Raw genomic sequence first — 25,209 nt, forward strand, 5'->3', positions numbered from 1 at the left:
CATAGGTTATCTTTTCATTTTGTTTATGGTTTCCTTTGCTGTGCAAAAGCTTATAAGTTTAATGAGGTCCCATTTGTTTTTGCTTTTATTTCTATTGCCTTGGGAGACTGACCTAGGAAAACATTGCTCTGAGTTATGTCAGAGAATATTTTGCCCATGTTCTTTTCTAGGAGATTCGATCTCTATTATTTAAAGAGTGTTTTTTGTAAGCAGCATGGAAGAATTAATTTTGTTCACATTTAGTGTGATACACTTGACTTTACTCTTTTCATCTTATGCTGTGTTCATTATTTATTGTAACTGTTTCCTCCCTCCTTTTCCTCCATTCTGGTGGGGTTGTTGGCAGTGGAGGCAGCCAGAGCAGGGGTTGTGTGTCAGCATCCAGCTTCCAGGTGTGGTTGGTGTGGATGGAGTATTCCACCACCAGCAATCCTGTCATGACTAGACCAACTAGCAGCATATCCTTCCTGGCTTTGAAGCTTCAGATCTAGTCCTTTATCTTTCCTAGCAATTCAGGGAGCCACTCAATATCTTTCTATTAAGTCTTTTTTTTCTGTTTTAATTAGCCAGAGTTGGAGCCTGTTGCTGCAACCAAGAACACTGAAAAACACACTTCCAAGCATATTTTTTCCCATTACTATGGTCAACTCCACTCAATAAAGTTTTACCTCATTTATTTAGACAAATACTAGATACTGAGAAGGAACAGAGACTACTTGAACCACAAAATGATCTAACTATTCTATACCATACTGGGAGTTCTCAAGTAAATCTTTTCTTGGTGCTGTAGTATAAAGCTTCTTTATACTCATTTTTTCTTTTTATGAAGGAAAGACCTGATTCCTCTTTTAGAAAGTAACCCAAGCTTTCGAATTATTTTTATTTTTTCAACTATAAAAATATTTACGTAAGTCGAAAAGGAAACAGAAGAATACAAGAGGAAAGACGGTTCTGACTTGGCTGAGGGCCAGGTATGCCAGTAGAAGTTGTCAGTTGCCCCTAAGAGTCAGCAGTTTCTGAAGCACTAAGATGCCCCAAGAATAGTCATCTTGAGTAGCTTCTTGACGAAGGTGATGGGGATCCAAGTCTCAAATCTCTGAAGGAATCCTCTAAATTATTCTGCTTCAAGGGCTGCTGAGAGAGAAGGAGAGAGATGAGAAAGCTTCGATTGGCAGGAAACTGTGCAGGGAAAAAGTGGGGAGAGGTAAGAGGTAATGCTCAAAATGCTGGGACAAGAAAAGAACTGGGTCAAGGTGGGTCGGGAGGCCTTGAGAGAAACAGAAAGCCAGCAAGAGTCTATGAAGAGAGAGACAAGGAAGAAACTGGGAGCCCCTGGGAGAGGGGAGCAAAAGAGGTTGTCATGAGACAAGAGAAAGGAGTAGGGGACAGTGGGGAGAGAGCAAGAAGGGTGATGGACAGAAGGGCAGGGAGAGAGAGGCGGGGGCCTGCGCTGAGAACAGCTTCTCACCATCAGGATCCTGTTGAGCCGTCGGCTGATGCTTCTGTTGTATTCCTCCAGCTTATACCAGCCCTGGAAATCCTTCCCCTGGTTGTCCACAAACTTTTCCCAGCAGTCTTTAAACTCTGAGGTGAGAGAAGGAAACTGAGTCAGGCCACAAGGGCACGGGGGCAGCAAGCCTGTACCCCACAGGGCCAGGGTCCCCTGTTTCTTTCCTCTTCCCTCTCTTCTTCTCCCTGGAATTAGTCTGTCCTTGGAATTTTCATTTCAGGTGGTATCGCACTTTGGGTCTCAGCTGGGCCACCATCCTTCCTGTCCAGCACCCCCTTACCCCAACTCCCACTCAGTGGCTTTCTCTCTCAGAAATGCAGCCCCTCCCATCCACTGACAGCTCTGTCTCTCTACCTACCTCGGCGGTTCATGACAGCCACTGTGACCTGAGAAGCCCACAGATACTGCAGCCCTATCTGATACTTCCTGACCCAGTGGAAGTACAGGCGGGAGGCGAAGATCTGCAGTTTCAGGTGGACTTGATCGTTGATTAAATCAACCAGTTTCTCGGCACAGGTGGGGCAAGGGCTCCACGTAACATAGCAGATGATTTCGTAGCTCTGGTTTGGGTCGAGATTCATAAAGTTGATCTTGTCAATAAAGCGAATTTCTGCATGTCGCTGTTTCTGGAGAGAGTCCCAGACAGAGAGAAGGAAGGGTTGGTTTAGAAGGCAGAGGCCAGAGGTCACATACCAAGGGTGAAGCTGGGGATGAGAGGCTCTATCCTGTGAACTTCCGAGTATGTGAACTTGCCTATGACAAGGAGAAAACCTCCTTCCTTCCCTCATTATTCACTCCTTCACTGTCTCACTCATCCATAGCTTAATTGGAATCGGATCAGGGTGCCAGTGGCCAGAGAGGGAGACAGGCTGTAGAACAGACACTCCCACAGCCCAGTCTCAGAATGCTCTGGGACCTGGCTTTTGGACACACGCAGGAGGCTGTCTGGAGATGTTTGAACCTGAGGGTACCAAGGGAGGGAGGGTGGAAGGAGGGGACAGGGAGGAAGATAGACAGAAAGGCAGAAATGTGATGGAGATCTTGTCGGTGAGGTTAAGCGCTCAGCCCTTGGAAGAATGCTTGGCTTCCTGGAAGTGGTGAAGGAGCTGAGACCTGGAGGATGAGGGAACATTAACTTCTCCAAGAGGGGCAGGAAGAGCGCTCTGCTGGAGGGAAGGGCTTCTGTGTCGGTCCAGGGATGGGAACAAGTCTGGAGGGTTCCAGAGAAGCTGGGCTAACTCAGACCCTGCTAAGCCTCAGGATTTTCCCTGCACGGCCAGGGTTTGCCCCGCCTGCCCTATGCCCAGAGAACACACTTGGCACCTTGTTTCGGACGCAGCCTTGGGCAAGTATGGAGCCATTGGGCCCCTTCAGCTGGTAGCACAAGTAAGTCTTCCTCCGGTAGTAGGGCGCCGTGACCCGGGGCTGGTTGCCGAACTGTTTGTTGAATATATCTTCCTTTAGCAGGCTCATTGTGTTCCTGTGCAACAAGAGAAAATCATGGCTGCAGAGAGCGTTCTCTGGCATCACCCAGGCTCTGTCATGTTCTGAACCCAATTCCTTGGGTTCACTTGGGCCCCTAAGTGGAGGTTAGGAAGGGTCTCTTCCTTCTCTGTTGGCCAGGAGAACTCAGGAGGGAGAGGAAGAGAGTGAGCTCTCCCACCTCACACAGTGTCCCATCTCCAGCCTGGCAGAGCTCCCCCACAGCCAGTGCAGGCAGGACCCCTGGGCTAAGAACTGGACACTGCCTGTCATCTCCAGCTCTGACATCTTTGTCCTGAGCCCCAGACCCTTGTTCAGGACCCACAGGCACCTCAACCCTGTGTCTAACAGCTTAACCCTTCTCTTTGGGGAGTCAGGGGATGCAAGCTGGTGCTTCCTTTAGCACTGTGCTCTTAGCTGAGGCGTGTGTATCACAATTTTGTCTGCACAAAGAGCACAGAGGCGTGTGAAGAGGAAAAACTGTTCTCACCAAGAGAGTGTGGTGACAGAGACTTCTCGCTGAAGGGCTCACGCAACTTTTTTCTCCTTCTAATTGTGATTATACCCTGTGAAATATTCTATTTTGTATCTTGCTGTTCTTTCACTTAACATTATATTGCAAAGTGGCCCGACCCAGGTGGGAATGCAGAACCAGCAGGTTCTTTTGGATAAATGCTGTTGGCTCTGCATTAGAAGTAGGTGGATATAACCGGAAGTGTTCCTGCCATGCCCACAAGAGGCGCATGAAGGCATGCTCTGGCCGGAGCTCCACTGTACGTGGGCATTCATAACCAAGCGGACACCAGCCTGAACGACCTCAGGAGGCTCAATGGCCCCATCCCATTGTCCTGGACACTCCACCCAAGGTAATGTGACTTGGCTGACCATCAAATCAGGCTCAAGTGACCTCAGGTCCTTGGAACTTGTGTCTGGACACAGGAATCAAGCCAAGGGTGCCCTCAGGGCACAGACCACAAGGCACAACACTCTGTTCCTGCAAGGCCAGAAAAACCTTGCCATATTTCCAGGCAACTCACCGAAACACCACCAATTCCACCAACGGAAAACCATTTCTGATATCTGTTACGCTAATTAACAAAGCCACTAATTTCATCAATGGAAACCTATCTCTAACATCCCTTGCGTTAATTAGTAAACCATTAGGTGGACTTGGATAACAATTGCTGAAGAGACCATCTCTGGACCGTGGCTGATGATCCAGTGACCTCACCTGAAGTTCATATTCCCCATTAGGGCAACTGGCCACCCTCAGGGTAAGGATTAGAAGGGAAATCAACTATACTTCAATTTAAAAAAATAGAAAGAAAAGAAGAAGAAAATCTACAATAAATTTTTTTTTTTTTAAAAAAAGGAGGGAAACCCCATTCACCGCACACTTTAGACAATCACTGATCCATTTGCCTGGAATCTTCTGAATTTTAGCCCTGAAGTTCCCATGTTCTGGGAAACTGCCCAGTTCTGGGGAAACCCAGACACTCAAGGCTAAAATATTTCAAATTTTAGACAAGAGGACTTATCTTCGTGGCACAAGTGTTGAACCTTGACCTTGAATAGCTAAAATCATAGATGTAATAGAAACAACTTGTAAGAAGTATTTAAAGACCAATTTAATTTTTCAAACTTGGTATTGTCTTCAGGGAAAATGAGTTACCTTCTTGTCTTGGAGAGTTTTCCCTCCACAGAGCAGAAATGAGAAATTCTTTGCAAAATGGTGCCTTTAAAATAAAATTTATAAACATGCTTTTATAGCTGACTCCAAAAATTGTTTCAATCATCCTTGAACCTCAAGTCTGGGATTGAGGGTGAACAAAGAGCTTTAGGAAGCCCTGGTGGCTGTGCCTATGGAATATGGCCAGGGACACAGAGAGATGGCCAGGCACACAGAGACAGGCTGTGGCAGAGGCAGGGCTGGGGGGCCTGAGGTGAGAGAAGGCCCTGCAGAGAAGGAGTCCGAGAGGAGAGAACCCAGGGCTGGGAGCAGGGCAGATGGAGGCAAGAGGCAGGAAGCAGAGCCCAAGGCCGAGAGGTGAGCAGGCAGTGGTACCTGGTCCCTGCAGCCTAGCCCCAGCCTCCCTGGCAGGCTTGTCCCAACTTGTCCTGGATGTGGGCTCTCTGGCTCCACCTCTCTCTCACAAGGCTGCCCTTGGCCTTGGGAAAGCCCCTTTTCTGAGACTGTCTTCCTACAGCTGTCGGAGTGGTGGATGCCCTTCCTGTCTCAGTAACCAGAGCGAGGAGGCCCTAGGGTGGTTCTCTTCTCTCGGCCTGGACCTCTTTCCTCCTGCTGGGCTCTTGACTTACCTGATCCTGGGAGTCCAGTGCAGTCTCCTTGCCTGGGAAGGCTTGTCTCAGCCCAGCCCTTTGTCATGGGCACTCTGGCTCCATTTCCTCTCCCGGGCCCTTGCTTTAGGACAGCCCCTTATCTGTGAGTGACCTCCCAGGCTGGCTCAGCCGAAGCCCCACCTCCTTCCTGCTTTGGCACCAGGGGTGGGAGGGCCCTCGGGTGGTTTGCTTCCTCAGGCTCAGACCCCACCTTCTCTTGGGCCCTCCCTCTTGGCAGAGCTCAGTCTCAGATGGAGAAGAGCCCCTCTGTGCAGCAGGCCCCAACATTATTGCAAAGGGAAAGAGAAAGTAAAGATGCTAGAGAGAGGGGATGGGTCAGACCCTGGCTGAAGAGTGCAGGACAGAGGCCAGCACCTCTGGGGTGAGGGCAGGCTGGAGGCCTGTCCACCCAACCCCTGCTTGGCATTTAGTTGTCATTCAATATCCTGATAAGACTCTGGACAAGATGGAAAATGAGGGCTGGAGGTCAGCACTCCAAATTTTCATCTCCAGCCCTGTGTTGAGCAGATCCTGTGCACCGTCCACTACCCCAGACCCCAATACCATCAAAAAGGGAGGATCATTATCCTGACTTCTTAGATGAGGTCCCAGCACAGAGAGGCTAAGATACTCTCTTGAGGTCACACAGCAAATAAATGGCAGAGCTGGAAAGCTGTCCAGGCACCCTGGCCTGGCTCCCTCCCCCTGCTTCCTCATTGTTCCATGAAAAAGGGTGGGGGGGGCGGTGGTGGCACAAGAGAAGGGGTCTTGCTGCCCCCATGGGGCCTCTCAGGTCAGGGATTGAGGACCTGGACTTGAAGTGTGCATCCTGAAAGCTGTCTGCTTACCTTGTCACACGGTCACCAAGACAGACAGATGAAAAAACAAAGAGCTCTTAGGAAAGTTGAAACCTAGAGAGGAGGTCTTAGAGCACAGCCACCTCCAGGCTAGACTGCACACAAATGATTCCTAAGTTAACCTTTCCCAGATTGTCACCACACTGCTCCCTGGCCCTGCACACACCCTCTTCTGCCCCACTGGTCCTGGTATGGCCTCAGGGGTAACAAGACCTTGGGCAGGAGGTCAGAGGATCTGCAGGAATGGGGTCCCCTTCACCCCCATCTGTCCTAATGTCCAGAGCCACAGAGAACAAGAATGAGCTGGGTCCTTCCAGGAAGAGTGATCAGATTTGCACAGTGAGGTGTTGATCAAACTCAGAGAGCTAAGTCACCCCTGGCCTGAGAAGCAGGAAGGAGGGACAAGGAGGCTGAAACCCTTTGTTGGCATTTCCTAATGACAGCACTGCTACAGCCCTGGACTGGAGAATTCCTACGAGCTGCCTGAGGTGGGCTGTGCATGGAGGTGTGCTGGGAGCGGGACATTTTATGCTGACCATTCTGGCCCATTTTGATGACCGAGACAGTCAGGAGGTGTATGGTCCACATCCGTGTCCCTCTGTGCTTCCCTCCTTGAAGGAAATGCCAACAGGGAAGAAACAAGGCAGATGAGCCAAAGCAGCCAGAGATCCCCCTCTGGATTCTGCCCAAGACCCCCAGGCAGCAGTGCAAACAGGAGGGGAGAGTGAAGGGGCAGTTGTCCGTTGCCGCGACGGCAAGATCGTTGGGACCCAAGACCTTCTCCACAATAATTTTACAGACGGATTCCAAACCCAACAGCTTCCCACTCACTCTTCCTCTGCATCTGCCTGCCCAGAACCCCAACTTATCAGGCTCTTGTCCCTGTTCGCCAGGCCACAGTCCTGGCAAACCTTCCTGGAACTTCCACCGAGATCCTCCCAGTGATTTCACGGGGCGTCGGCTCTGTGGTCCAAGGGCCAGATGCTCGCTTCCTGATCTACCTTCAGCAACTGAGCTGCTGTCTCTGACCTGATTCTTGGCCAACCTTCCACTTTTTATTCTGCTTTTTGAAAAATCTCTAATAATCTCAATCCTCATGTGCCCAAGGCTACTTTTTTCTAAAAACTTATTTAAATGTATGCTTAACTATTACCTTTTATTTTCCTTGTTCGCTCTCCATCACCATCCCTAGAGCTTCATCTCTGGCAGCAATTTGGGAATGGGATGAAGAAAGAGCCAAGTGAGGGTGCGGGGTGATGATGACCGAGTGAAGGTGGGGTGGGGGTGGGGTCCTGAGGCAGCATGAAGGTGGTGGGGTGGAGTCTTTAAAGAGGTGATGTTTGTTTGTTTGTTTTTTTAATTTTTTGCAGGGAGAGGTAATTAGGTTTACTTATTTCTTTTTTTCTTGGAGGCACTGGGGATTGAACCCAGGACCTCATGCATGCTAGGCATGCACTTTACCACTTGAGCTATTCCCTCCCCCTCCAGATGATGGTTTTTAAGAGGAGACTCTTAGGGTGAGCCCTAATTCGATGTAATGGATGTCCTTACTAGAAGAGGAAATTGGGTCACACAGAGGGACCCAGTGGTCACACACAGAGAAAAGACCATCTGAGTACAGAGTGAGAAGGCAGCCGTCTGCAGCCACAGAGGGGCCGCAGGAGAAGCCCAACCTACCGCCACCCAGATCTTGGACTGCTAGCCTCCACAACCGTGAGAAAATGAACACCTGTTGTGAAGTCACCCAGTCTGCGGAGCTCTGTCACGGAAGCCCTGGCAAATGAAAACAGCCATTCTCACCAAGCCTCCCCGTCCTCTAAGTCACGTCTGTGTTAAGGGATGTTTCTGAAATCTGATTTTCACGCTTATACACATTCATGCCCACTTGTGTTCAGCGCAAGAACAAGATTTGGTAAACGCGAGACGGAAGGGAGGGGGCTCCCTCTCTGGGAGCAGGATGGATACTCTGGGCGAAGAAAGGAGAGAAGGAGCTGAGGGCAGGCGGGGCAGGCCAAGGGCAGTGGACATGGGCCAGGAGGAGGGGAGGCTGAGAAGGCGGGTGAAGGTCATCAGAGATGAGGGGGAAGATGGGGGAGGCTAAGGAAGCCCTCACCTGAGAATCTCCTCAAGCTTTGTGACCAGGATCTTAGAATTTTCACATTGTTTCTCCCAAGGCTTGAAGGGCATTCTCTGGTTGTACACAAAGTTTTCCCAGCAGTATTTAAAGTCTGAGATAAAGAGGGGAGAGCGCCATCAGGTCACGGCCCTGGGAGGCCTTTCTCTGCTGACCCTTCTGTGCCCTGTCCCCTCCTGCCCACTCCTGCCAGGGGCCATCAGTCCTGCCTCAGGTTCCCAGGCTCTCCTCTCCCTCCCCCTCCCGGAAGGGCATTCAAGTCCCCTCGACCCTCCCCTCACCCCGTCCCCTAGCCCCCTGGTCCCCTCTGTTCTCACCTTGGTAGGACATGATGCCCACGCAGGCCCCCACGCCATGCAGCCTGCGCAGCCCCTGCTGGACTGCTGGTTGCCAGAAGTAGTAGAGGCGGGCAGCGAAGATGCTCAGTCTCACGTTCCTGTTCTTCTCCAGGAACTTAGCCACCTGCTCTGTGCATGCAAAGCAGGGGCTCCAGGACATGAACCAGGTGACGTGGTAACACTCATCAGGGGACAGCCTCTTGTTGAACCAAGAGAGGAAGCAGAGTTCGGCATGGCAGGGAGTATTGACCTGGGAGGATGGAGGAGGAAAAGGGATGCTCTTGGCTGTCAGAGCAGGCTGTGTGGTGGGGCGTTGAGGGTAGGGAGTGGGGAGGAGGGGTAAGGGACAGACGTCCCAGAGGCATTCTATTCATGATTTATCCCTTCTTTCCATCTCTCTCCTCCTTTCTTTTGTTTAGTCATCCCTTCCCACATTCATCCACTCATCCATTCATTCCAGCATCCATTCTCCCATTCATTCATTCTACAAGTATCCTGAGTGCCTGCTCCAGGCCAGGCCCTCTAAGGTCCAGGCTTGTTCTCTGTGCTGTCTGCTGGGAGGGCCATACAGCTGCCCTGTCCCTGAGGGGAGCCACCGGCCACACACATCTCCTGAGCCCTTGAAATGTGGCTCGTCTGAACGGAGATGGGCGGCAAGTATGAAAATACACACCTCATTTCAGGGACTTAGTATGAAGGTAAAAGAATGTAAACCATCTCATGAAGAAGTTTTAAGTTAGTTATATATTAGATAATATATCATTAAAATAGTAGCTTAGATATACAGTCAGTCCTCCACATCTGTGGGTTCGTCATCCGCGGATTCAACCAACCACCCATTGAAATTATTCAGAAAAAAAAATTTCAGAAAGTTTCAAAAAGCAAAACTTGAATTTGCCAGGCTGGCAACTATTTACATAGCATCTACATTGTACTGACAATTATAGCAGCATTTATATTGTATTAGGTATTATAAGTAAACTAGAGATGATCTAAAGTACATGGGAGGATGTGCATAAGTTATATGCAAACACTACACCATTTTACACAAGGGACTTGAGCATCCGTGGATTTTGGTATCCACAGAAGTCCTGGAACCAACCCCGCTCCCATATTGAGGGATGACTATATTGCCTAAAACATTATCAATATTAATGCTATCAATTTCTCTTAACTTTTGAACACTGGGTAGTAGAAAAAGAAAGATGACATATGTGACTCCAATTATGTTTCTGTGGGATAGCACTGCTCCAGCACACACACACCCCACCCCGCCCATCCAAGATGGCCCCCTTCCCCACACAGGTTCAGAAAAGGCTGCATTCTGGGTGGAAAAGGGGGCAGGTGAGTGGGGCACATTTTGCAGGAGTGGTTAGTGGTTGGCAGGGGGGCTGCAGGGTGGTGGGCTTGATTGGTGACTGCTGATGCTGCAGTGGTCATCCAGGGAGACCTGGCCATGAGCTCAGAGCCGGCCGGTGGCAGGCAGGACCAGGGGTATGGGTTAAGGGTCCTCCCCTGCGGGATCACAGGCCCTGGGAGGAGGCAGAGTTGTGGTGAGCAAGGACCCAACCAGCAGAGCAGTTCCTAGGGCCTGGTAGGCACTGGTGCACAATAGGCCGGACTTTCTAAAGATGCATTTTCCTCCAAGACTCGGAGACGCAATACCAGCAGATTCTCTAAACAAGGCCCAGTAGGTAAGTCAAACGCCATCATCTTGCCTGCTTGACCCTCCATCCAGGAGGGTCAAGCAGGGACCTCATGGGCCAAGGACATGGAAAATGTGTGAGAAAAAGCTTACACCACCAAGGGCCCCCAAATGGCATTTGTACTTATCACAATCTTCCCCACATCCTCAACTGTCTTATGTGAACCTGTGTAACACGTCTGACATGAGGGACACCACTTGGGGACTAACATTTCATCCCATTTTTGAAACAAGAACTCGATTTGAGCTACTGCACTGGGCAAGGGCATCTAACAGAATGTATCACCACCATATCCACATCCTTGATAAAAACTGGACACTGCAAAAGGCATTTTCCTGGTAACTGACATGATATAGTCAGAAAACCCATGAAATGCGATTGTAATTATAACCCCCATCATAATTTTTGGGAAAAAACTTGTGCAAGTGAGACAGGATGGAAGGGCACTGGGTGTAACCATTAAACGAGTGACACAGAGGTCTGGGCTGTGGAGCGGTCACTGGCAGTCACCGCTACAAACGGGCTCCGTGGCTTAGCGTCTCCGTCCCCGCCACCTGTGATCGTGTGCTGAGGCCTGCAAGGGGTCGCCGCCAAGGTTTTCACCAGCCCACAAGCAAGCATGGCAGCCATCCCCTCCAGCGGCTCGCTCAGGGCCACCCCTGACTACTGACAGCACCGCCTGGGCTCCACTTCCAGTAACAGCTGCTGCGGGGGTGCAGGGTACCCTGAGGAAGCCATCCCCCACCACCCGGGTCTCCCCAAAGCCAACCCCGGACACTGGTGGGCTAGCTTCTTTTTTGAGAAGTCTACTCTCCCATTCAAGGCCACAGTGCTGAGGCTCCCAGAGCACTCAGAATCGCCCCAGACGTCCACCGGCACCATCACGGTGACCTGGCTCGGGAAGCCATGCCGAAGCAGCAGCCTGGTGGCCAGCCTGGCAAAACCAACTCTAGGCCCCCATCCTGAGTAGCCGCCACCAGCTGCCAGGCTTCCTTCCAAGGCACTAGGCTCATAAGAGCCCCTGCCTCCTCTTCCCTGCACCAGAATCTGTGCTCCCCGGATTGCAATTCTAAGACACCAAATAAATGCTTTTGTTTCTTTCTGCTGCAGCTCTTTTCTCGGTGAACACTTAGCTCCTGCCTGTGATGAGAGTGTCATCGGGCCCATACCTCGTTTTGAAAGACTCCCTTGTCGGGGAAGACAGGTGAGCAGTGCTCCTTTCTTTTCACCTGGTAGCAGAGGTAGGTGCAGTTCCGCCCAGAGGCAAACATCAAGTTTTTAAAGTGGAAGGAGAAGGTTTGGGGAACTATCCGCTCCACTGGGTTACTGGGGACAAAAGAGAGAAAAGGAAAAATGTAGAGAGCGCCCCTTAAGAGTTACTCCTGGCTGGTGTCTCCAGAGCCCAACCCCCTGGACTCCCTGGTGCATTGCCTCCCCTCAACCCACCTGGGCCCTGAGAATTTCCTGCTGCCTTTCCGGGCAGAAAGACCCGGGGAGGCGGAGAGGAGAGGGTGCTGGGACAGCTAGGACAGGTGACCTGTCCAAGGGCCCAGGCTCTGCTCCTGCCAATAGCACCCCCCACCCCAACTCCAGTTTTCCTGCCCACCCATCCCCCAACCGATTCAAAAAATATCAAAGAGTAATAAAAACCTCTCCACGCCAAAATCATAGCCTTTAACATGTCAGTTGAATTTATTCCTGACTTTTCACTTGTGCATGTTTGTTGTGTTTTGTTTTTTAATGTCAGGTTAACGCCTAAATGCACAGGCTCAGGCTACTGCTCTAAGTGCTTTCTGTATGTAAACTCATCCATTCCTTCTCAAATTCTGTGGGAGCCATGCCCATTTTACAGAGGACGAGGCAGGGACACACAGATACAAGCCACCTGCCCAAGTCACAGAGCAGTAAGTGATGGAGCTGGGTCTCCGGACCAGTCAAAGCCATTTCCAGCTGTTACACTGTGTGACCTCGCAGTTGTGTGCAGTCTTGGACATGGCTTTCTTTTCTACTTGATTTTAATATAGGAGCGTTTCTCCTGGTCTTTCCTCCAATTCCGTGTTAGTGGTACAGTTATAAATGTGAAGCGTGGCCAGGTTTGTGAACAGTCTGCGTTTATTTTTCTGCTCAAGTAGAGACTTCCTTGGGAGAGATGATTTACCTTCTAGCCCCAGAGACCTATTCTCATACGATGTTCACAATGGTGTAAATATTACAGACAATCGATCAATGTGCTTTAAACAAAATTCACCAACTGCTTCAATCATCCTTTAGCCAAATTCTAAGCGTTCACAGAGCACAGATATTTCCGACCAATAGAGGGGACAGGCAGGGAGGGGACCGCCTAGCCCCACAGCCTTTCAGACTGAGAGGTGGGCCAGTTCAGGGCTGGGAGGAGGAGCCGGAAGGGCCAGTTCAGAAGTAATAGTGCGGGCAGCCCCAGAACAGAGCAAAAACCTCAGGCGGGAGTGGGTCCTACAGAGGAAGAGCCCAGAGAGAGAAAGTAGCGAGGCTGGGACTTCCGGGACTGCGGGGAGATGGAGGCCGAGGACAGAGGCACAGTGGAGCCCACCTCAAAGAAAGGACTGCAGAGGGGGCCCAGTGGGACAGAGCAGGCGGCAGCCGTACCTGATCCAGGGCATCTGGCTGCAGCCTCCTTGGCTGGCTAGTCCCAGCCCTGCCCTTTGTCTGGGGCGCTGGGGCTCCATTTCCTCTCCCAGGGCTCTCATCTGTGAGTGACCTCCCAGGCGGGCTCAGCCGAAGCCCCACCTCCTTCCTGCTGTGGGACCAGGGGTGGGAGGGCCCTCGGGTGGTTTGCTTCCTCAGGCTCAGACCCCACCTTCTCTTGGGCCCTCCCTCTTGGCAGAGCTCAGTCTCAGATGGAGAAGAGCCCCTCTGTGCAGCAGGCCCCAACATTATTGCAAAGGGAAAGAGAAAGTAAAGATGCTAGAGAGAGGGGATGGGTCAGACCCTGGCTGAAGAGTGCAGGACAGAGGCCAGCACCTCTGGGGTGAGGGCAGGCTGGAGGCCTCTCCACCCAACCCCTGCTTGCAGCCCAAATCTGTGTCCAGTGTTGCTCTACACCTGCCTGTTGAATGAACAGAGGTAATGAGAAAGTGTGGACCTTGGATCAGGACTCCTTTCTCCCAGCACAGCCAGAAGTGAGGGGAAAAATGTGCTTTGAGTTCCTATTTCTGTGCTTGGTCCTCTGCAAGAATCCCCTCAGCCTCCACATGGCAGAAAGAGAGAGATAAAGACATTAATCCCCTCATGGGGGTCCCACCCTCGTGACCTCATCTAAACATAATCATCCCCAAAGGCCTCACCTCCTAATTCCATCGCATTAGCGGTCAGGGCTGTAACAGAGAAGAACAAACCTGACTCCATATTGGATCTATTCCCTTAGCGCTGACCCTTGAGCTCTGTCACCTGTGCCTAGTCATGCTGGCTCTGCACTTCTGTAAAAGAATTTGCCTGAAATATACAGGATAGCCCATTCTCAAGGCTCTGACCTTTAAAGGTATACCCTTTCCCATTCATATAGAGATTAAAAGCTACAGAACAGAAAATAACAATTGTCTTGTCGGAGGTTTATAGAAACATTGTGACCAGACCTACGTGGACAGCTGCAAGAACAAAGGATTCCTGCACCAAGAAGTTTGCAACAACCAGCCACATTCACTTCCTTTTTAGTATAAAAGAAACCTGAATTTTAACTCTGGGAAGATGGTTCTTTGGGACACTCATCCACCATCTTTTTCATCTGCTAGCTTTCCAAATAAAGTCACTATTCCTTGCACCAACAACTCCTCTCTCAATTTACTTGCCTGTTGTGCGGCGAGCAGTACCAGCTTGGACTTGGTAACAGGGCTTCAACATACAAATTTGCACACAAAAGTTCATTGTGCACAACTGACAGAGATGTTTAGCCCACAGGAGACTGTGACAATAAGATTCCTTTGGCTGCATCCCAGACAATGATGGTTTATCACTGCTTTCAGTAGGGTGGGAGCTGCCTTCCACTCAGAGCTAAAACTCCAGGTTCTACAGCTGCCTTTCCAGAGGTCATGTTCACTGCTACCTTACAGGAGGCCTGGAACGTGAGTACCTTTAGCTGGGCTATTACTGCCCTTAGCAGGATCGAGATCTTCTCAATGGGAATAAAATGCCATACTTGGCACTCACTGCCAAATTGCTTTCTAAAGCTCTTGTGCCAACACACACCTCCAGGAGAAAGGAAGAATGTTGCCATTCCCCATATCCTCACCAATACTGGTATTATGAGACCTCTCATTTTCCCAACCTGATGGGATGTGAAAAGCCATCCCACTGAGGTTTTATTTTCTATTTTCCTGATTTCTAGTGAGACCAAGCGTCTTTTCACATTTTTCTGTTCCTTCTGTTTTCTCTTTTATAGACCTGTTGGCCGCATCCTTTGTACATTTTTCTAGTTGGCAGTTTGTCTTTCCTTATTGCTTTATAAGAATTTTTAGATATTCTGCATAGTAATCCTTCGTCAGTCGTACACAGCGCAACTACTCTCTTCCGGTCTGTGACTAGGCTCTTAGTTTATGTTGTCTCTCCATGTGTAGATGTTTGAATTTGTAATGCTTTGAAATGTATCCATTTTTCAGGTATGTACGTGGTATATAACATAGATATCTAATTTTTAATCTTGTATATGTAGAGGTAGTATAAGAACTGTTTAATGAATTTCTATCCTTGTCCTCCTGTCCTACTGATGTATAAGCCCACAAACTTATTTAATGTGTGTGTGTGTGTGTGTGTGTGTGTGTATGCAGGCTGTCTCTGAACTCTCTCATCTGCTCCATTGTCTAAGCTTGTGCTGCCACCACATTGGTCTCCTTATGTCTTTCAAGTAGTCTTAATATCTGGAACGGAGATCAACCTTATCTTCTTACTCTTTGAAATTGCCTTGACCCCTCATAGAACAACATGAATTTCTGGACAGCCTTTTTCATGTTCCATGAAAAATTCTAATATCAATGTGCAGATCATTTTGGGGAGGCACAGACATCTTTGTGGCACTGAGCCTCTCCATCCATTAACATGGTATACACCTCAATTTTTGTAGGTCTTCTTTTACATTTTCAACGAGTCATACTTTTTCACAAAAATCTTACACATTTTGTTAGGCTTATTTCTAGTAAACTTTCTTGGAGATATTTTAGACTTCATCTATCTTTAAAGTTTTGTTTGTTGCCAGTGTCTGGGTACATTATTAATTTTTCTGAATTGAACTTGGATATAATCCAAACTTGCTGAGAACTTGCTTGCTATTTCTAGTAATTCTTTTTTTTTTCCAGACAGAGGAATAAAAATTGTAAGTCCCATTTTCTTTAGGTCTTGTTGGCTTGAATATTTGTTTGTGGATGGTTTAATTATCATTTTTTTGCATCTATGTTTATACATGAATATGACTATGAATTTCTTTTTCATGTTCTTTGCATTTAAAAATCAAGATTATTGTAGCTGCCCAAGATCAATTGAGGGAGGTTTAATTTTTTTTCCTATTTTCTGAGAAAGTTCAGTTCTGATCCTTACAGAGTTGACTGAAATCAGCATAAAGCCTCCTGGGCTGGCAATATGATACGGTTGTTTATGTGGACATTTTAACCAATAATTGCATGTCTTTAATGGTTTAGGGTTAATTCATGTGTTCTGTTTCATTTAGGATCATTTCTATCATTTTTCTTCTAGAAAGTTGCTCATTCTGCCTCATTTTTTCAGATTTATTGGCATGTATATTCATAGTATTCTGTTCTGATTTTTTACACCTATGTAAAATGTAGAGTCTTTACAGTCTCTATAATTATGATCCCATTTTATTCATAATGTTTTTATTTTTCTTTTCTCTTTTTTTGCAGAGGTTTTTCAGCTTTATCTGCTTCAATGTACTAGGTTTCGATGATAATCCTTTTTAGTCCCTTTTCTCACTTCTTGAACTGATCACTTAAGCTTCAAATATCAGTTTTTTCTTTTCTAATACATGCATATAATGACACAAATTTCCTCTTGTTTTAGTCTACAAATTCTCTATGTATTGTTTTAAATAATCAGGGAGTTCCAAATATGCCCAATTGCCTTTACAATTTTGTCTTTAACGCAGAAATTATTTAGCAATGTGCTGGTCTAGGTAAAGGCAGGGGTTTGATCCAAATCCTGATGATCTAGTTTGAACCCACTGGAAATCAATATCCGTTATTCCCTAGTACCAGGGTAGGGCTCAGCCTTGGTCACATTCCCCAAGAAGCAAATACATTTCACACAAAGCCAAATGAGCATCAAAATTTTATTAAATGTGTTTGGAGAGATTGAAGGAGGTGGGTAACACTTCAAGGATGCATTAGTCAGGGTTCAACCATGAATCATAGCATCTCTGATACATATATCTCATATAAGGACTTTTGTTTTCTTTTTTCCCCAGCTTTATTGAGGTATAACTGACAAATAAAATTGTCTAAAGTATACAATGTGATGACTCAATATACATATACATTGTAAAATGAGGACCACAATCAAGTTAACACATCCAACACTTCACATAGCTACCTTTTGTATGGTGAGAACTTTTAAGATTTCCTCTTAGCAAATTCCAAGTCGCCAATACAGTGTCATTAACTATATTCACCATGCTGTAAATTAGGTCCTCAGAACTTATTCATCTTATAACTGAAAATGTGTACCCTTTGACTAACTTTTTCCATTTCCCCCACCTCCAACCCCTGGCAACCACCATTATACTTCTGGTTTCTATGAGTCTGTCTGGTTTGTTTTTTTTTTTTTTAACATATAAATGATACCATACTTTGTATTTGTCTTTCTCTGTCTGGCTTATTTCAAGTAGCATTATACCCTCCAGCTTCATCCACATTGTCCCAAATGGCAAGATTTTCTTCTTATGGCTGAAAATATAATAATACATTATATATATCATATCTTTTTTATCCACTCATCCATCAATGGGCACTTCAGTTGTTTCCATATCTTGGCTATCATGATAATGGCGCAGTGAATGTGGGATGCATCACAAGGCGATCTCTCTCTCTCTTTGACATATTGATTTCATTCCCTTCCCATATATACCCAGAGGTGGGACTACTGGATCACACAGTGCATATAAGAACTCCAAATTGCTGCAGTTGTGGGGCCTGGTTAAGCAGTCGCTTGTAAGGTGTTGCCTTAATGTCTGATGCTGCAGCTTGAAGTCTGCAGGAAAGCAATTGGGAAGGGAAGGTGGATGTAAAGTGTGAGAGAGTGAGAACAAGCTGGAACCCTCAGGATGAGCTGTGGAGCAAATGAGGCTGGACAGAGCCCATACAAGTGTTCATGCCGCTGACTTTAGTGGTCTGCATGTCCTGCCAGGGCTCCTCCTCCCAGAGCTAAAGATCTCATGCTCCAGGGAGACATAGGGGAAGTCCGGGCAGCTGCAGCCAAGTGTGGTTGCTGCTTCACACCAGGGCATGAGTCAAGTCAGCACACCAACACGTGAGCACCTAGAAAAGGTGCTACTTCATGTCCTCTCTCGAAATCAGCCAGAATAGTCTTCTTGTGGCCTGATCCAAAACTGCTGGGAAGGAAATTCTGAAAAATGTCCTTTGGCCTGACCAAGTCCACATATTACAAAGCTACCACAAGGGGGTGGGACCCTGAGAATGTGATTGGGATTGCATGGAGTCTATAGGATTGACATCTGAATAATATTGAGCCCTCTGATCCATGAACATGGTACATCTCTCTATTTATTTAGGTCTTCTTTATCATCTCTTAGTAATGTTTTCAGTGTTTGGGTTTTATACAACTTTTGCAAGATGATGTTTAATGCTTTGTTTGCAGAGACAGATTTCTAGTGATAGATAACTGCAAACACTTCTATACCATTCTTTATAAGACACATAGATATGAATTTAAACAAACTCACTTAAGCCCTACGACCACCTATGAGGAAGTTCTATTACTGTCTCTATTCTTCTATGACAGGACTGAAGCACAGAGGTGCTAAGTAACTTGCCAAGAGTCAAAATCCAGCAGGTGGTGTAGACAAGATTGGAACCCAGGCAGCTGGCTCCAGAGCCCCTTCACCCACCCTACCTGATCCTACTTGGTAGTAGCTACCAGTGTTCACACAAGAGTCCAAGAGCACAAAAATCAAAACTGATACTCAGTGAATGTAAGATTTAATCTTATGTTCAGATTCATTGAACTAGCTCTTTGAATTACTTCTATGACACAGCAAGTTCTCTCACACTTGCTGTGCGGGGGAAGGGGGGAGGGACATTTTCTTCTCTGTCTTACATGATTCTGAATTTATGAAGATTAACAAATTTTTTTAGAATGAGGCCATGGAATGTCATTTGTTAGTGGGAAAGCCAGTAGCAGGCTGGTCAGGTCAAATTTTACAGGAAGAAAGGGAGTGAGAGGTAGGTAGGATTTCCCTTAAAAAGAGTTTAAAACAAAGACACTGTTTTCATCTTGTCCCTAGTGTACCCGAGCAGCTCCCCCACCATGTCCTAGGCCTGCCTCTTGTCTGTAGAAAAATTTTAGCCTCCTAGGCTTTCCCCAGTTCCAAAGAATAAATTTAATCAGAGAAGTGAGAAAATACGGAAATAAAGGAAAACAGTCAAGCAAGACAAGGATGATAATAGTTCAGCCATTAAACAAAGTCAAGGACCTTTAGTTCCTCCCCAAGGGCTATAGATAATATTTTGAGCTGTTTTGCAGATACTAAAACTCCCACTAGGTGGAATAAGTTAACTGTATGCTGCCCACAGCACATAGACCTCAGACTGGTTGGAACCAGAAGGTTGATGATGTTGACTCCCAACTACATCACTACCAACCAGTCAGAAGAATGTCCACAAGCTGATTACACACCCCACAAGCCCTGCCCTCACTCTGGCTTTATAAACCATTTCCTGAAAGCGTCCAGGGAGTTCAGGTCATTGAAGCACTAGCTGCCTGGACTCCTTGCTTGGACCTGCAATAAACACTGTACCTTCCTTCACAACTCGGTGTCAGGAGATTGGCTTTACTACGTGTGAGGGAGCGGGTACCCAAGTTTGGTTCTAACACTGGAAATCAGGGAAATACAAATTAGGACCAGTAAAAGAGTCCATTCCCATATAGGACTGAAAAAGATTGAAGAGATTGATTGAATGGACACATGAGCAATGCTCTATGGAAAGAACACAGTTCTGATGAAGCCAGGCTTGGACCCCTCACCGCCTCCCTGCAGGAAGGACAGCAACACCCAAGGCAGCATTTGCTCATCTCCCTTAATCCAGTGACATGACTCAGGGTCCAGGGTGGCATTTCTAAGAAAGGCTTCTTCAGGCCACAGTCATGTGAGATGACTCACACCAGGTCATCTTGGAGATGAAAGCCCCAGAGGGTGGAAGATGCTAAAGGCCTTGATTCATGCTGGGTCTGAGAGGGACAAAGAGAAATTAAGTATAGCAATTTGAGAGGAACTGGAAGGGAAGGAAAGAAGCCGCCAAGAGGGAGGAGAGGAGGAAAGTGAGGGGGAAGAGAGGAAGATAAAACACTCTGGGCCGATGAAGAGAAGCAAGGGAGGTCCAAGGAGGAAAGAATGGCTGCCAGGAGGCAGAGGGAGGGAAGGAAGGGCAGGCAGCAGGAGATAAAGCAGAGAATGAAGCTGAAGTGAGCACAGAGAGGGCAGATGAGAGGATGCAGGCACATCAAAGTGAAAGGAAAGCCCACAGGAAGGAAGGTCCCCCAAGAAAGTGTGGGTGGTCCAGTGATGAGTAAACTGGCATTGTTACTCGTATGATAGGATACAGAGGAGGGCCGAGGAGGCAGGATTGGGGGGCATTTCACACCCTGGTGCCTTCAGGCATCTGTGTGCAGACTGCATCAGGCTCAAAGGCCTTCCTTGGGGGTCACTAAGTCCTCCCAGCCTTCCACAAACTGTGATGCAAGAGGAGACAGTCTGCTTCCATGAGTGGGGCAGAGGCCACCCCGCCATACAGACCCCTCTCCACTGCCTGCTCTCACCGAACAATCCTTCCCACGTGGACTCCGAATCTTGTCTCCAGTGTCATCTGCAGACCTAACCCAGGACCCTCCCCCATGCTCCCCTTGAGGGCTGGCTGGGCCTTCCCACCAACCCCCACTGGGCAGCTGACCTTGGAGGCCCTGATCCTGTGAGGCCCACCCTTGAGCAGGGTCTCAGCTCCTGCCATCTCCTGGGACATTGCTGTTGTAGAGCTGGGGCCACAGAGTCCTCAGGCCACAGTCTCATCAGGAACAAGGTCAGGGTCTGGGCTTATTCAGAACAAGGATTCCAGGCAATGTACTACAGGACCCTGCAGCACCTCTTTGCTTCTAGCTTCTCCAGAATGTTTGAGGAGAATATGAAACATATTTCCACGTGGCGAGATTCCTGCCGGATAGGAGGTCCCTAGGCTCAGCCTGGTAGAACCCTGTTCTTCCCCTACTGGGAAAAAAAGGTTCGTTCATTGACTCCTTCACTGTTCAACAACAGCTCACTGAGAACCTACTCAGGGACACACCTCAGGCAGGAACCTGGGATGCTAGGATGGGCCAGGAACAGTCCTGCCCTCAAGGAGATCACAGTCTGGGTCCACCGTGACCCCCACCCTCTCTATCCCACAGACCCCTCCTATATCTGCCCGTGGACCCAGCAGTCTGGACTTTTGCCCCAACAGGTAGGTGGGGGTGTCACTGACACCTGCAGTCAAGTTGGGGTGGAGCTGAGGGTAGCCATCAGTTAGCCATTAATAAATAATAACCTGTAACCTGCCTTCACTGATCAAGCTTGATTTAATTGTAAAAACAATTACAAAACTTGCATGTCCTCCACGCACGAGGTAGCCTAAACAATAAGGTGTTTGCCCAAGTTGTTGTTTTTTCTATTTTTAAGGAACTTGGAGTCAGCTGCCTCCAATTTGAGCTCAGCGGGTTAAGGCTGCTAAGACCACTAACCCTCCAACTGGGCATGCGTGAGTGTCTGCTGGGTGACCTTCTGACGTCAGAGGGTCAAAAGCTCCACCCTCTGCCTGTGGCTCGCGCCGCCATTTTCTGGACACACGCCTGGGGGAGGCCCTGTGGTTTAGCTACGCCAGCGAAAAGTGAGGGGGTCCGTCACCTTTTTCTTGGCCTCTAATCAGCTTTCCCCACGCCCCCCAGGCCTCAGCTTTATCTCACAAACATCCCTCGGCCCTAGCCTGTTCTCCCCTGTCCTCGCTTGAATAAACCCTGTCTCTGCTGCAAACCTCGGCGTCTCAGCCGTTGGCTCGCTGTGGATGGTTCGGTAGCAGCAGGGGCCAGGCCCGGGGACGAGGCAGGTCAGAGCCGGGGAGGATGTGCTGCTGGTGGCCCCGGGTGGCAGCTCCGCCCCGGGGGCCGGAGAAAACGGTTACCTCATGGGCCAGCGTTGGCCACTGTCGTAGGGCGCTGTGAGGGGCACCCCATGACTCGGGTTTCCATCTTTATTGTCTCCACGCTGCCAGATCTGTGGTCTAATGATGGGAGGAAAGGCTTACAATCGAGAAAAACCTACCCAGAGCCTAGCCTTTCCCCTGCCCATTGGGCGTGTCTGTTCCTGTCCCTGTCTGACACCTGGCTGTGAAGGACATCGAAGTCATTGGGTGACACTGGTCAGTTACCCCAGACGAAAGCGGAGGTAAGTCTTGTCCTGCCGTTCGTCCTGTCGCCAGTTTCTGTGGTGGAAGTTGAAGACCTCTAGAGGCATCAGGCGTCAGAGCCGAGAGAGAAAAGGAAGGTGCAGGGCACCCTCCAGGATCCATGCAGTTACTTGTTCCCCTCTGAGCCCCCAACCACCTGGGACCAGCCGAAAAGCTTTTGATTCCTTTGCTGGTGGCCTCCAGATCACTCTGTCCCCAAATGAAGATGTGTGGGCACATCTTATCCTTTGCTGTATGTGGTTGGGGACGTGGTCATCACCCCTGCGACCCAGGGCTGCCCTCTTCAGTGTGATGACCTCTGCCCCCAGCTCTCTCTGGCCCCATGTCCACTGGGCTTCTGCCCCTGCGCATCCCCGCAGGTCCCCCCGGATACCTCCTCTTTTAGGGAGCAGCCGTTAGCACACATGGGACTCTTTAATTGGGTGACTCTGCTGAGCCCTGGAGTGGAAGGTCGAGCCTTCAATCCAGAGCTATCAAATCACAGAAAGACCAAGTATTTTGTTACAGAATAGTGGCCAGGACTTTGGTTTGGGGCTGAGTTCCTCTCAGCCTGTGAATTGGCTCCAGTTCTTCACCTGACCCGGGACACCTCCAGATGCAGAAGAGCTGGGAGATGATGGTCCCACAGGCACCTCTCACACCCTCCTGCTGGGAGAGAAACTCCAAGAAGATTTTCATAGGGAAGTGCGTCTAAGTGTACTGGAAGCTTCAGTGTCCAACTCTTAGGAAATTTTCTAGGACCATCTGTCCAAAATGCCAGAGAATTTATGAAACTCAGTGTTCACTGATTTATTAATATAAAAAATGTGGAAACTACTTAAATGTGCTCCATTAGGGAGTTGCTTGGGTGAAGTAAATCAGGAAATAGCCACACATAGAGAATTATGCAAGCTTTTGAATATTGGGACATCCGTTTCAGTATTTGAACTTTACGCATTTATGTATCTTTAAGACTTGAAGAAATATTTATGACATGCTATGGGAGGAAAAGCAGAATTCCAACTTGAGGGCACAGTGTGGTTTCAGGTGCAGTACAGTTTATGACCTGGTGGCCAGAGGAAGCCCTATTCCCAGGGCTGTGCCCCTGCTCACCCAGTCAGTCCTTTTCCCACCATGAGCTTAGTGCTGAGGCAGAGAGGGTTAATCACTCAGCTGAGTTCACACAGGTAGGAGGAAGCGCTGCTGGGAGCTGAACCCAGGAAATCTGTACCCACAGCCCATGCCTTTGACGGCTGTATCGTCTTTGTTGTAATCATATCAGGCAGAAAAATAATCAGGCAGAAGAAACAGAGGAATGTTCCTGACTTACTTCTGAGCTACAAGTTAGGTGTGATTGATCTTCCTGAATCTTTTAGCTGAAGGGAGATGAGGGGTAGGGAATGCAATGGGCTGTTTTGTGTCTGTTAAGTTGGGGAGTGAGCACCTGGTGTTCACATAGTATCATTTAAATCGTATAAATAAAAGAATTTCTATATTGAGTGTGTAATTAAACTTAAAAGCATTTTAATGCTGTACTTAAATTTGAGATGGGAGTGATCTAGATTGTAGATCTTGGAAAGTTCTGTCTGTGTAATTAAAAGGCTAGTTGACTTCCTTTCTAAAAAGTCATAGTTTCCCAGTAGGAGACTGTGTAACTTCTTCCTCTACAAGGAAGCTTTTTTTTTTTTTTTTTGAAATTATATCTAAAATAAGGATATTGCTTGTAAAATTACCTAAATCTTTATTTGAAAAAGAAAACTTGGTTATTCATTTCAGACTTCCTTCAGTCATCCCAGGCAAAGTGTTCAAACACGTGGGCTGAGATGGGCCGACTGGTTCACATCCCAGCTCTGCTTTGTGACTTCTAACCCCGAGAGCCTCAGTTTTCCCACTTGTGCAGTGGAGGTGAGAATGATTGATCTTCACTGCTATGCTGGGTGAAGGTTTAAGTGAACCACTCACTCTCATTGAAGCATGAGGACAAGAATGTCGTGTATGGTCAGTGCTCAGTAAAAGTTGCTTATCTTCACTTATTTCTGCTTCAGGTTGAGTCCTTAGCTTACAACGCAGGAGTGTCATGATGACCGAGTATTAGCTCCCAGGTTATATGGTTGCACACACTCAGGGCCAACAAAACCAAAGGCAAAAACCAATGGCAGGAGCAGCAAGAACGTGAGGAGACTAGAGAGTCAAGGGTGACCAGAGTCCAGCCCAGCGGATTGTGTGTGCCCAGCTGCTCTGGGATCGTCAGACAGGAGGAGAATGCAAACCCCAAGACCTGGGTGATGCTTCTCAGGTATGGCTAGTCTGACACCTTTCTTTCTCTATTTTTTAAGTTTTAAATTTAGTTTAAATTATATAGATGAAATTATATTTAATGATGTTGATGAAAATGGCAATCAAAAATCCCACAACAGCCTGGTATGTTCATAGATCCAGTGACATCTGAATACACATGTAGGTCACACCTGCTTCCTGAACATGGAGCCCTGCTGAGCAAGGTGGAGCATAGCTGCTGGGGGATGGGATCCCCACCCAGAGTTCTGGGCTCATGAACATCCAGGCACATTTGAAAAGTTAAATATCAAGTTAAAAAGTAGAAGCGAGCCATCAAAATTGAATAAGTGAGACATTTAAGGGACATAATTTGGAGATGAAAAAGAAGTGTTAATTGAAGTAAATTTTATGTTATATGTATATTGTGCCATAGTTTTCAAAAGTATATCCTTCAAAAGATATCCAGCTTGCCTAGTGCCAAACAGCTGCCTGTCCAGACAGCATAAGGAGGGCATGCTGGACTGGACGACTAATAATACAGAAGAAAGGCATTTCAGCTGCAAATGAATTCTCATCAGGTTCAATGCACGTTTCTTATCAGTGTCCAAGCAAATGCTTAGCATTGATGAAGTTGATGTGGAATTCGCATCCAACTTGTACTTAACCTTCCTTTGCACCAGCAACCCAAGGTGAGCTCTGCAGACACGCTAATTCTTAACCTGAGCCTCCTGCACCTAGGAAAAAGCCAGGTGCTAGATTATTCCTGCCAGGGTTCCTTTGGGCTTTCTGGTTCCCTGTTTCACCGAGACCACAGGAAGGGACATCTCCCTGTCACAGGGCGATGTCCAAGCTCCAGCCCCCTTCCCAGTTGTCTCACAGTT

The 25,209-nt window shown here is 48.0% G+C and overlaps 1 protein-coding gene, 1 long non-coding RNA gene and 1 pseudogene across 3 annotated transcripts; 2 read left to right on the forward strand and 1 right to left on the reverse strand.

Annotated features, from left to right (window-relative positions):
- Nucleotides 1-846: 846 nt before the first annotated feature.
- On the reverse strand, nt 847-13,152 carry LOC105091988 (DNA dC->dU-editing enzyme APOBEC3). Of its 2 annotated transcripts, none has more exons than XM_031463295.2 (8): nt 12,993-13,152; nt 11,537-11,693; nt 8,641-8,911; nt 8,303-8,417; nt 2,834-2,990; nt 1,869-2,136; nt 1,469-1,584; nt 847-1,131 (listed from the first exon to the last, which is right to left on the reverse strand). In XM_031463295.2, exons 1-8 carry the CDS (start codon nt 13,091-13,093, stop codon nt 1,045-1,047), a joined length of 1,272 nt encoding a protein of 423 aa, XP_031319155.1. In that variant the 5' UTR covers nt 13,094-13,152; the 3' UTR covers nt 847-1,044. The 2 variants fall into 2 exon arrangements, with proteins under 2 accessions (XP_031319155.1, XP_031319154.1); XM_031463294.2 differs by having other exon boundaries at nt 847-1,134.
- LOC116156505 (pancreatic progenitor cell differentiation and proliferation factor-like) lies at nt 8,981-11,541 on the forward strand (annotated as a pseudogene).
- Nucleotides 13,153-14,359: 1,207 nt separating the features above from the next.
- Nucleotides 14,360-24,341, forward strand: LOC116156506 (uncharacterized). The gene is made up of 4 exons (XR_004140349.2): nt 14,360-14,464; nt 21,021-21,073; nt 21,878-22,050; nt 24,097-24,341. It is a non-coding gene; the product is annotated as an uncharacterized LOC116156506 (long non-coding RNA).
- Nucleotides 24,342-25,209: the final 868 nt, after the last annotated feature.

Source organism: Camelus dromedarius, chromosome 11, assembly GCF_036321535.1.
Source record: "Camelus dromedarius isolate mCamDro1 chromosome 11, mCamDro1.pat, whole genome shotgun sequence".
Classification (NCBI taxonomy): Eukaryota; Metazoa; Chordata; class Mammalia; order Artiodactyla; family Camelidae; genus Camelus; species Camelus dromedarius.